Raw genomic sequence first — 12,687 nt, forward strand, 5'->3', positions numbered from 1 at the left:
GATTCTGACCACAATCTATTGGTTATGAACTGCAGATTGAAACTGAAGAAACTGCAAAAAGGCGGGAATTTAAGGAGATGGGACCTGGATAAACTGAAAGAACCAGAGGTTGTACAGAGTTTCAGGGAGAGCATAAGGGAACAATTGACAGGAATGGGGGAAAGAAATACAGTAGAAGAAGAATGGATAGCTTTGCGGGATGAAGTGGTGAAGGCAGCAGAGGATCAAGTTGGTAAAAAGATGAGGGCTAGTAGAAATCCTTGGGTGACAGAAGAAATATTGAATTTAATTGATGAAAGGAGAAAATATAAAAATGCAGTAAATGAAGCAGGCAAAAAGGAATACAAACATCTCAAAAATGAGATCAACAGGAAGTGCAAAATGGCTAAGCAGGGATGGCTGGAGGACAAATGTAAGGATGTAGAGGCTTGTCTCACTAGGGGTGAGATAGATACTGCCTACAGGAAAATTAAAGAGACCTTTGGAGAGAAGAGAACCACTTGTATGAATATCAAGAGCTCAGATGGCAACCCAGTTCTAAGCAAAGAAGGGAAGGCAGAAAGGTGGAAGGAGTATATAGAGGGTTTATACAAGAGCGATGTACTTGAGGACAATATTATGGAAATATAAGAGGATGTAGATGAAGAAGAAATGGGAGATACGATACTGCGTGAAGAGTTTGACAGAGCACTGAAAGACCTGAGTCGAAACAAGGCCCCGGGAGCAGACAACATTCCATTAGAACTACTGATGGCCTTGGGAGAGCCAGTCATGACAAAACTCTACCATCTGCAGAGCAAGATGTATGAGACAGGCGAAATACCCACAGACTTCAAGAAGAATATAATAATTCCAATCCCAAAGAAAGCAGGTGTTGACAGATGTGAAAATTACCGAACTGTCAGTTTAATAAGTCACAGCTGCAAAATACTAACGCGAATTCTTTACAGACGAATGGAAAAACTGGTAGAAGCGGACCTCGGGGAAGATCAGTTTGGATTCCTTAGAAATGTTGGAACACGTGAGGCAATACTAACCTTACGACTTATCTTAGAAGAAAGATTAAGAAAAGGCAAACCTACGTTTCTAGCATTTGTAGACTTAGAGAAAGCTTTTGACAACGTTAACTGGAATACTCTCTTTCAAATTCTGAAAGTGGCAGGGGTAAAATACAGGGAGCGAAAGGCTATTTACAATTTGTACAGAAACCAGATGGCAGTTATAAGAGTCGAGGGGCATGAAAGGGAAGCAGTGTTTGGGAAAGGAGTGAGACAGGGTCGTAGCCTCTCCCCGATGTTATTCAATCTGTATATTGAGCGAGCAGTAAAGGAAACAAAAGAAAAATTCGGAGTAGGTATTAAAATTCATGGAGAAGAAGTAAAAACTTTGAGGTTCGCCGATGACATTGTAATTTTGTCAGAGACAGCAAAGGACTTGGAAGAGCAGTTGAACGGAATGGACAGTGTCTTGAAAGGAGGATATAAGATGAACATCAACAAAAACAAAACGAGGATAATGGAATGTAGTCAAATTAAATCGGGTGATGCTGAGGGAATTAGATTAGGAAATGAGAAACTTAAAGTAGTAAAGGAGCTTTGCTATTTAGGGAGTAAAATAACTGATGATGGTCGAAGTAGAGAGGATATAAATCGCAAGGAAATCGTTTCTGAAGAAGAGAAATTTGTTAACATCGACTATAGATTTAAGTGTCAGGAAGTCGTTTCTGAAAGTATTTGTATGGAGTTTAGCCATGTATGGAAGTGAAACATGGACGATAACCAGTTTGGACAAGAAGAGAATAGAAGCTTTCGAAATGTGGTGCTACAGAAGAATGCTGAAGATAAGGTGGGTAGATCATGTAACTAATGAGGAGGTATTGAATAGAATTGGAGAGGAGTTTGTGGCACAACTTGACTAGAAGAAGGGATCGGTTGGTAGGACATGTTTTGAGGCATCAAGGAATCACAAATTTAGCATTGGAGGGCAGCGTGGAGGGTAAAAATTGTAGAGGGAGACCAAAAGATGAATACACTAAGCAGATTCAGAAGGATGTAGGTTGCAGTAGGTACTGGGAGATGAAGAAGCTTGCACAGGATAGAGTAGCATGGAGAGCTGCATCAAACCAGTCTCAGGACTGAAGACAACAACAACAACAACAACAACAACAACAACAATGCAGATGACTGGGAAGATGTGAATACAGCATTGGTAGTGTGCTGCTTGACAAAGACATTTATCAAATATCTAGGCATAACAGTTCAAAGCAATATGAAATGGAACGAGCATGTAAAAATTGTAGTAGTTAAGGTGAATGGTCAACTTCAGATTATTGGAAGAATTTCAAGGAAATGCGGTTAATCTATAAAGGAGACTGCATATAACTCTAATTTGACCCATTTCTGAGTACTGCTCGAGTGTTTGGGATCAGCACTTGATCAGATTAAAGGAAAGAGTCGAGGCAATTCAGAGGTGGGTTGCTAGATTTGTTATTGGTAGGTTAAAAAAACACGCAAGTGTTAGGGAGATGCTTTGAAATCTTAAATGGAAATTCCCGGAGGAAAGGCAACATTCTTTGCGAGAAACATGATCGAGTAAATGTAGAGAACTGACATTTGAAGCAGACCACAGAACGATTCTACTGTCACCAAAGTACATTTCACATCAGGACCATGGAGATAAAGTGTGAGGTATTAGGGCTCATACACAGGCTTTTAGACAATCGATATTCCCTCACTCTATTTGCAAGGGGAACAAGAAAAGAAATGACTAGTTGTTGCACTGTGCCATGTACCATAGAGTGGCTTGCAGAGTAAGTTTGCTGACACTGTCGATAAGGTCAACCTGTATTTTGCCTGTAAGGTCTAAAATATGTCAATTGCTTGTGGGTTGTCTAACTAGTCTTTCAAAGCAGTTTTTTGAAAACGTGTTCGAAAGTACTTTACAAGGCTGCTGCCCATACCACCTGCAATGAATCCATAGCTGTCCCAGTCTATACTCTGTTGATTAAAGTCACCTTTAACCAATACTGAATGATCTGGGTATTTCAGCACTACTGAGTACAGACTTTTCATGAATGAATGATTCTGAAATTGTTACAATGGAATCAGGTGGCCCGTAAAAGCAACTGTTAATTAACTTGAGTTCACTTAGGCTTGGTACTAAGGTCCACATAACTTCAGTCAGAGCCAGTTTTTCTTTTTTTTGGAGAAGGCTTTGGCCAAAATCAAGCCAACACACATTCACACAAACAAGAACATCTCATGGACACGTGGCTGCTACCGCCAGTAGCTCCGACCAGAATGCGACTATCACTTGAACAGCAGTGTGGAATGGGCAGGGGAAGGCGGAGGATAGCAGGATACGAGTGTGGAGAGACAAGTGTGCTGTATGACAGGGCTTGCAGGGATTAGGTGGTGACCTGATGAGACTGCCAAGTGCAGTGTCAGGTGGTGTGTGTGTGTGTGTGTGTGTGGGGGGGGGGGGGGGGGGGAGACTGCGCTTGAAAGGAGAGAAGCAGGGAAGGGGAAGAGATGGACAGATGCATTGGCAGAGCATGGACACAATGAGGGTGAGGGGACATGAAAAGGGAGGAGATGATAGGATAGAGGGGGTGGAAATTGTTGGGTGGAAGGTGTGTCAACAGTAGGTTATAGGTTACTGTAGGTTGAGGGTGGGATAATTTCGGGAGTTGAGAAAGTGTTGTAAGGGTAATGTCCATCTGAGAAGTTTGGAAAGCTGGTGAATAGGGCTGCGTCAGAGCTGGAATATTACACAGTTGCCTTCACGGTGGCTCAGCCTTTGATGGGATAAGATAACACTGTGACATGACTGGAGTAGGAAGTGCTGGGTGGGTGGGTTGAGCAGGTCTTGTACCTGTGTCTTCCAGAGGGATATGATTCTTTTGGCAAAGTGTTGGAATTAGGAGTGACACGGGCATGGACAAGGATGTTGTGGAGGTTTTGTTGGCAACGCAACATCTCTTTAGGAGGAATGGGGAGTATCTTGGATAGGATGTCCCTCATTTCAGGGCATGATGATATAATAACTGAACCACATCAGTCACCAGGGCTTTTGATTGTCTACTATCATGACCTACCCAAGATCTTTCCCACAATATCCTTTCCACCCTTTCTGTAGTGTTGTTCTGTTGCCCACCCAACAGCCACAACATCCTAGTCCATCCCTATGCCACTCCCAGTCACGGCCCCTTGCCACAGGGATGCGAGACCTGCCCAATCCACCCATTCAACACTTAACTCTTTCCATCCTGTCACAGGGTTATCTTTGCCCCACCAAAGGCTGAGCCACCTGTGAAAGCAACAGTGTCGTATTCCAGTTCTGCTGCAGCTATTACACAGCTGTTTATATTGGTATGACTATCAGCCAGTTGTCCAACAGGATGAATGGCCACTGCCAAACTGTGGCCAAGAGAATAGGAGACCACCCTGTGCCACAACATGCAGCTTGGGTCTGGGTCCTGCCCTACACCACCAGCTTTCTGAACTGCGTAGGTGGGAGTTATCCTTACAACGTGTTCTCCACTCCCGAAATTACCCCAGCCTCAACTTCCGATAACCTATTGTCCCCATACTCTCCACGCAGCAGTTTCTCCCCCTGTCCAGTCACTTCTTCCCTTTTCATGTCACATCACCCTTGTTGTGTGCCACCCTCTGCCAATGACCCACCCATCCTTTCCCCTTGCATACTCCTCTCCTTTCATGCTCCCTGTTTTTTCCTCCCCCCTCCCCTCCCGATGATGCAGATGGCAGTCTCACCCTGTAGTCCCCCAATGCCCCACCAGGGAGTGCTGTTGTCGTCCACCCCCTCCCCCTGCTATTCCTCCCCTCCCGTTACCTTGCCCCATTCCAGATTGCTATTCATGTGACAATGCATTCTGGTTGGATATGATGGTAGAACTGTTGATATTTTTAAAAATATTGAGAAACCATACTCTTGCCACTTGTCACTAAATTGACTGCTGTTCGTTTCGTCAGTGGAGTCGTCTGGGTGCTCTCTTTTCAAACCATTACTTCATAACTATGAAGGTGTACGTGTGCTTATCAGATTGTTTCTGCAGTTTTTTCTGGAAGCATTACTGGCAGAAATTCTGATAAAAAACTGTGCCAGCTGCAAGACAACACACAGGAACAAATACCGCATACTTGCTACATTAATTTTTTTAGCAACTTCCATAATTATTTTCATGTCTTTCATTTACTTTTTGTTATTCATAGTGTTTCCATTCAGTAACTGACTTGTGCAGTTCAGCTTCTTACAAGCGATCCACTACATCTCATGTTCTGACGTCTGTCTCTTGCCATACGATCCCCTTATTGCGTGTGTTTCATGTCCTGTCTCCTGTGTGAGTTGTGTTAAGTCTTTTATTGTTACCAATATGTTAGTACCATAATAAAGTGTGCTTTTCTGTACAGCTAATCACTGGAAAATGGTTGAAAAGGTTGAAACCAATTGTGAAACAAAGAAAAAGTTTAAATAAAAAACAGCTGGAGTGGGGAAAAGTGTCACATTGATTTAACATTTAATGCTACTTCTTCACAATATTTAACTAATATAAATAACAATGTAATAGAAATGGCAGATTGCTAATTACCGTATAGGGAGACACTGAATATCAGACAGGCATACTGAAAAGACTGCTATACATTTTAGCTTTCGGCCAAAGGCCTTCTTCTGAAGTAGAAAACACACACATTCACAACTCGCACATACATGACCGTTGTGTCTGGCCACTGTGAACACACTGACTAATAATAAATTTCTTTATTTCAAAAATTTTCGTTACCTTACAGGACGAGTATGGCTGGACTGACCAACATTAACATTTTTTATTTCAATGAGTGCAAAATCTGAACTTTAAAGATAGTATAGTGTGAGGACTGGGCAGGTTTTGGAAATTTATTAAAAACTTTAAACATGTTGTCGTGTGTGAGTATCGTATTTTTGTCAGTCTGTCTCTTGGGATATTGCAGGCCAATTTGCATGTAGTGTTGTCATAGTGCATGTTCTTCCTGGTGTCACTCAAGTTGCTTTTGATATAAAGTAGTGCTGTATAGATATACATGGTACTCAACTGTTACCGATGAAACAAGCAAATAATCCAGGTCCAGAAACCAGTGGTTTCCCCAGTACGACTTATTGTGAATGAGTACATGAACACCTCATAACAGAGTCCCGAGGACCCAAACTACAGATATTGTGATTACAACAGATAGTAAAGAAACCTATGTGATCTGTTTTGATTAAATGCGGCAACTTGAGTGTGTGGCTGCTTGGCCAGTATGTTCTGACATTTGACAAAAGTCTTTAAGGAGATACTGAGCCAGGGCCAGGTAAAAGCGGCTGGTGCACATGCTCCTGTCAAACCCTCCAGAGTCCAAATGTGACATCATGAGAGTGTTTGGGTTTCGCACAAAGAGTAGAGAGCTTTGAACATGTTTGTACATATGCTGCATATACCAGTAAACCTAACAGCTGAATATGATTCTTACCTACTGTGTAAAAGCACTCGTCAAGGCATGTCTAGTGAGCTGCTTACACGTTTATTTACATCCTTAATTAGACAATGAGAGGCAATGGAATCAGATCTTTAATTAAAGTGAACACAGTTAATTACTTGAGACAGACGCACCGACAGCATGACAGTATGTGTTTAATAAACATACTCACACCTCATGAACACAATTTAAATTGTAAGTTTCCTGTGTACAGTTGCTGGTTTTAATTCAAATTTCTCATGGTTTTGCCCATGATTCAAATTTCATTAAATATATAGACATTTGATTCAAAAGTGGAAAGGGATGATCATTTCGTAAAAGACTGATGAGCCTCTTCTGTGTATAATGTAAATGTTAGAGGCACAGCTAACAAAAACTAAATATTATTCTCATCATTTGAAATGTGTAGTCACTCTAATCAAGATTGTAGGCAAACTATTTAATGCAAAATTTGTTTTTGTATTTCATTTTAATTGACATTTTAGTATGCTTTTGCCGACACTTAAAATACTATGTATACGCTGAACTGGCAAAGGTCATGTGATAGTAATACACACATTTAAAGATGGCAGTAAGTATCACATAGACAACGTATTTTACCATGACCTAAATGTCTATTTCGTACTATGGGAACAATATTTATGATGAAATTATAAATAAATAATTCATCTTCGACATTTATTAAGTTACTTAGTCATTTATTCTTGCATAATCGTGCGTTGCTGTTCTCACTCATATATGAATATGTTGTGGATACGTCATGTGTAGCATGTTTGTATTTTATTTTTGTTTTGCTAAACACATAGGTCAAAGAAGTGTTTCTGGCAGTCTAGATTACATCTTAGCTCCTTATTTGCACATTTGTGTGTGTGTGGACAAGCACACCCTTTTGGCTCTGTAAATAAAAAAAATTTAAATTGTGTACTGTGTGCATTTTAATATTTAAGAAGCATCTTCACTTTTTACAATTGCTTCCCTTACACCTGTACCACAATTGGACTCTTTCTTGGTGTCTTAATCAGTCACATATGTTCTACCTCAACATGTTCATGTTTCTAAACCCCGCACATGAAAATCTCACTTGTACTTCAGTAAACTCCTCTTTTCTGCACGTGGTGCTGCCAGTGTTGTCATCCCTCTTGTCACTCAGGCCTTGGAGCAGCAGTGATGAATGACAGTACTTGTAGCCACTCTGTAAGAAGGCTTTTTGTTGTTATATCAGGCTACCTTTATTTCCTCTGGCTCTTTCAACTCAGAAAAGAATAACAGAGAAATTTAAATGTAAACATCATACTGTTCAAGTAAACAAAACAGAAACAGTGTGCTTGTTAGTCCAGAAACTGTCATTGCAGCTTGTATACTAGGTGGAGCTGACAGTGCTTTCCATTTTTTTGTTCATCTGTGTAAGAGATATGTTTACTCCATAATAAACAGTATATTTATAAGTCCTGAAAACATGTCATTGCAGCTTATATACAAGGCAGGACTGACAGTGCTTTTTATGCCCCTCCCCAATCTTTGTAAGGAATATATTTATTCCATAACAAAGCTGATTTGGTTATATGAATATTTCAGAAGGAGAAAACTAAAAACTCTTAATTAAATCAGATGTAACTGTGGAACACCTAGTAAAATTTAAGTAACTTTGGAAAGCATTGTGACTGAAAATAGTGCTCCAGAAGTGACATTCCGTTGCGCACAGCATGGTTTAATTTTAGTTCTGTTTAAAATTTCTGTCCTATGTCATTAAGACGAAGATTGTGAAAGTAAGTTGATTTTAAAGATTTGGTTAATTAGCATGAAATGATCCTACTATTGAAAGTAAAATATTTTTCCGTGTATTTTAAGGCTCAAGAAGATGCAGAAGTCCTACGTTCAGTTGTAATACCACTGGAAGAAGAAATAAAAGTTTTGAAGCAGAAATTACGAAAGGCAGATGAACAACTCATGCGATATCAAAGTAATATGGTAAGTTTGTTTGTGTGTGTGTGTGTGTGTGTGTGTGTGTGTGTGTGTGTGTGTGTGTGTCTGTCTCTACATTACAGTAGTAAGGGTGTGTGGTATGTACTGAGATGTGACATTGACCATTTTTATTTTTAAATAATGATGTACCAACATAATGAAATAATAAGAATCAGTTGCAAATAAAAAAAATTTAATTTCTCAACTTCTTTCAGGCACCTAGTGCCCTTCTGCAGAAGGTCAGTCTCATGTTCCAGCCCCATGATGTGCTTCACACTTTGTTTTTGTTGACAGATTCCCTACAAACATGCTACTCATGCTTGTAGAACCTGTCAACAAAAGTATAGTTTTATATTGACAATATTCTGAAAAGGATAGCATCCTATTCTCCATATAGAGGAGACATTGAGTTGCAGACAGGAGAAACAAAAAGACTGCTATACATTTAAGCTTGTGGCTAAAAGGCCTTCTTCTAAAGTAGAAAATTCACACAACCACAACCACTGTCTCTGAGGCCTCTGAGGCCAGACTGCATACAGCGGGGTTATATAGGAGACTTGGGTGGGGAGGGAGTGTTATCGCAGGGTAGAGGTGAGGGAATGTGTAGAGCTGCTTGTGGGAGCCTGTAGGGCCATGGTTGTGATAGGGTGAGGCTGTTAGGTGCAATTGGGAGGTTTTAGAGGGTAAGTAGAGGAGCGGAAAAAGACTGTGGTTGCATTGGTGAAGTAGAAGGCAGTGTAGTGCTGGAGTGGAAGTAGGGAATGGAACAGGTAGATGGAAAAACAGGGAGTAGTTAACTCTTGTCCTTCGTCTAGTTATCTCCTCCTCTCATTCCAGTGCTACAGATCGTTCTATTTCACCAGTGCACCCACTAATCTCTCTTGATCCTCTTCTACATTTCACCATTTCCAGTCCACTACCCCATGCCTCTTGTTTGCAAGCTCCTCAAGCAGTACTGTACTTTCCCCACCCCACTAGTGATATTTCTCCCCCTTCCAACCCCAGCCTCCTCGTTACCCCCACCACCCACAGATTGCTTCTCCCATCAGTCACTTTTGCTGTACTCAGTCCAGTCTCAGCTGCCAGAGGCTGTGGTCATGTCTGTTTGAGTAATGCTTGTGTGAATGTGTGTGTATTTTTGACTTCAGAAGGAAGTCTTTTGGCCAAAAGCCTAATGTATAGCAGTCTTCGCGATGTGCCTGTCTGTGACTCAGTGTCTCCTCTATATGGTGAGTAGCAAGTATTCATAATATTGTGATCATTAAATCCTGCATTTTCCATTATAGTGTATAAAGTCTGCATTTTTTGTTAAATTTCTGTCATTGCGTATCTCTCTCTCTCTCTCTCTCTCTCTCTCTCTCTCTCTCTCTCTCTCTCTCTCTCTCAATACATACTTCTGGTACATCAGTTTACTCGCCCCCCTTCTTGCAGCGGTGTACCGTAGGTCTCTAGAAGAGCTTAGCATTCCAAAGGCTTGGAAAAGGGCACAGGTCATCCCCGTTTTCAAGAAGGGACATCGAACAGACGTGCAAAACTATAGACCTATATCTCTAACGTCAATCAGTTGTAGAATTTTGGAACACGTATTATGTTAGAGTATAATGACTTTTCTGGAGACTAGAAATCTACTCTGTAGGAATCAGCATGGGTTTCGAAAAAGACGGTCGTGTGAAACCCAGCTCGCGCTATTAGTCCACGAGACTCAGAGGGCCATAGACACGGGTTCACAGGTAGATGCCGTGTTTCTTGACTTCCGCAAGGCGTTCAATACAGTTCTCCACAGTTGTTTAATGAACAAAGTAAGAGTATATGGACTATCAGACCAATTGTGTGATTGGATTGAAGAGTTCCTAGATAACAGAACGCAGCATGTCATTCTCAATGGAGAGAAGTCTTCCGAAGTAAGAATGATTTCAGGTGTGCCGCAGGGGAGTGTCACAGGAACGTTGCTATTCAAAATATACATAAATAACCTTGTGGATGACATCGGAAGTTCACTGAGGCTTTTTGCAGATGATGCTGTGGTGTATCGAGAGGTTGTAACAATGGAAAATTGTACTGAAATGCAGGAGGATCTGCAGTGAATTGACGCATGGTGCAGGGAATGGCAATTGAATCTCAATGTAGACAAGTGTAATTTGCTGTGAATACATAGAAAGATAGATCCCTTATCATTTAGCTACAAAGTAGCAGGTCAGCAACTGGAAGCAGTTAATTCCATAAATTATCTGGGAGTACGCATTAGGAGTGATGTAAAATGGAATGATCATATAAATTTGATCGTTGGTAAAGCAGATGCCAGACTGAGATTCATTGGAAGAATCCTAAGGAAATGCAATCCAAAAACAAAGGAAGTAGGTTACAGTACGCTTGTTCGCCCACTGCTTGAATACTGCTCAGCAGTGTGGGATCCGTACCAGACAGGGTTCATAGAAGAGAGAGAGAAATTCCAACGGAGAGCAGCGCGCTTCGTTACAGGATCGTTTAGTAATTGCGAAAGCGTTACGGAGATGACAGATAAACTCCAGTGGAAGACTCTGCAGGAGAGATGCTCAGTAGCTTGGTACGGGCTTTTGTTAAAGTTTGGAGAATATACCTTCACCAAAGAGTCAAGCAGTATATTGCTTCCTCCTACGTATATCTTGCGAAGAGACCATGAGGATAAAATCAGAGAGATTAGAGCCCCCACAGAAGCATACCGACAATGCTTCTTTCCACGAACAATACAAGACTGGAATAGAAGGGAGAACCGATAGAGATACTCAAGGTACCCTCTGCCACACACCGTCAGGTGGCTTGTGGAGTATGGATGTAGATGTAGATAATACACTTCTTTCAGTTTGAAAGAATAAGTTCAGTTTTCTTTAATGAAGTGGAATAATGATTAAGTACGTTGAGTCCTGTTTGGTAGAATATTGTTCAAATATCCACCAGGATTCACTTGTTATATGGGTTCCCTTCACAGTTTCATATGAATGCTTTGGACTTTTCTCAGGTCATACCCATTATAAGTAGAGTTTCTTGGGCTTTCTAGTACTGTTTCCTTGGCTGAATATGAGTAGTGCAAGCAAAAGTGGATACAGAGAACGTATTATGTTGGATATCTGCACAAGACTGTGCTTATGATATGGGTTTCTCCCTTGATTTGGAAAATTCCCTCCTATACTTTGGGTCCTTGTGTAGGCTGGACTTGACATGGATATCTAGGTGCCATTTTCTGGTTTTGTAGTCACCACTGTTTATCTGAGAAACTGTTACTCCACTTATTGATGTAGTATCTTGTTTGTTTCAGGAAGATTCTATAAGCTTCCATGATGATCTTGGCACTCCCATACTCAAAGACACACCTTCATTTCAAGTGAGTATTTCGGTAAGATTTCTTTTCCCTTTTGTATTTATTTTTGTCATTTCTGTTCATTTTTGTGGCATTTTGTTTGAAGGTTAAATCACCAAACAGGACGACCTCACTTGTTAACCTGTCAGGTGTTGAAAGTCCTAGTGGTGACACAGGAGGGCACCAGAATTTTCCTGCAGAATCTCCAAGTAAGTGTTACACAAGCATAGATAGTGTAATAGACTTAATAAAATAAATTAATTTGTGTGTTCTTATTTATGATAAAAGCAAACTATCAGAAGATCAAAAGTCTTTTAATAAAAATAAAGATTAAAAAATTACTAATTTTATATTACAATCGAAATAAGTGGTTCATAATAAGTGGCATTGAGAAGTATTTATTTTTTATTTCTCGATGGTGACTAATTTCGGACACGTGTCCATTTTTAAAACATCAGTGTTGTGTGACAAATACAGGTAATGGCCCACATACAGAGACTGCCCTAGAGTAATAAATTATTTCAATCATAAGACAAGTTGAAGACCTATTTTTCACTTAGCATGCTGCTAGTTTGTTTTGTATTAAAATTCAAAATGTATGTACATTTTTTAATACACATGGCAGATTAAAGCTGTTTAACTGATGAGAAACTTCCTGGCAGATTAAAACTGTGTGCCCGACCGAGACTCGAACTCGGGACCTTTGCCTTTCGCGGGCAAGTGCTCTACCAACTGATGTCTGTTGTTTGGAACCATGTGTCATTGAATTATAGAACTTTAGTGTTAGTATTTTGCATTAGACATCTTTTGTAATTATTCTTTGTTGTTTTTATCAACTCCCCACGCCTCCCTCCATATCAAATTGATGATAACTTC

The 12,687-nt window shown here is 40.5% G+C and overlaps 1 protein-coding gene across 3 annotated transcripts in view; it reads left to right on the forward strand.

The window, feature by feature from the left end:
• Positions 1-12,687, forward strand: part of LOC124781406 (rab GTPase-binding effector protein 1) — a 200,779-nt gene that overhangs the window by 104,550 nt on the left and 83,542 nt on the right. For all 3 annotated transcript variants that reach the window (XM_047253858.1, XM_047253860.1, XM_047253859.1), the window contains exons 5-7: positions 8,364-8,483; positions 11,770-11,835; positions 11,918-12,020. In XM_047253858.1, coding sequence (XP_047109814.1) covers positions 8,364-8,483; positions 11,770-11,835; positions 11,918-12,020 — 289 coding nt within the window. The remainder of the gene's footprint in view (positions 1-8,363; positions 8,484-11,769; positions 11,836-11,917; positions 12,021-12,687) is intronic.

This window comes from Schistocerca piceifrons, chromosome 1 (genome assembly GCF_021461385.2).
Source record: "Schistocerca piceifrons isolate TAMUIC-IGC-003096 chromosome 1, iqSchPice1.1, whole genome shotgun sequence".
Taxonomy (NCBI): Eukaryota; Metazoa; Arthropoda; class Insecta; order Orthoptera; family Acrididae; genus Schistocerca; species Schistocerca piceifrons.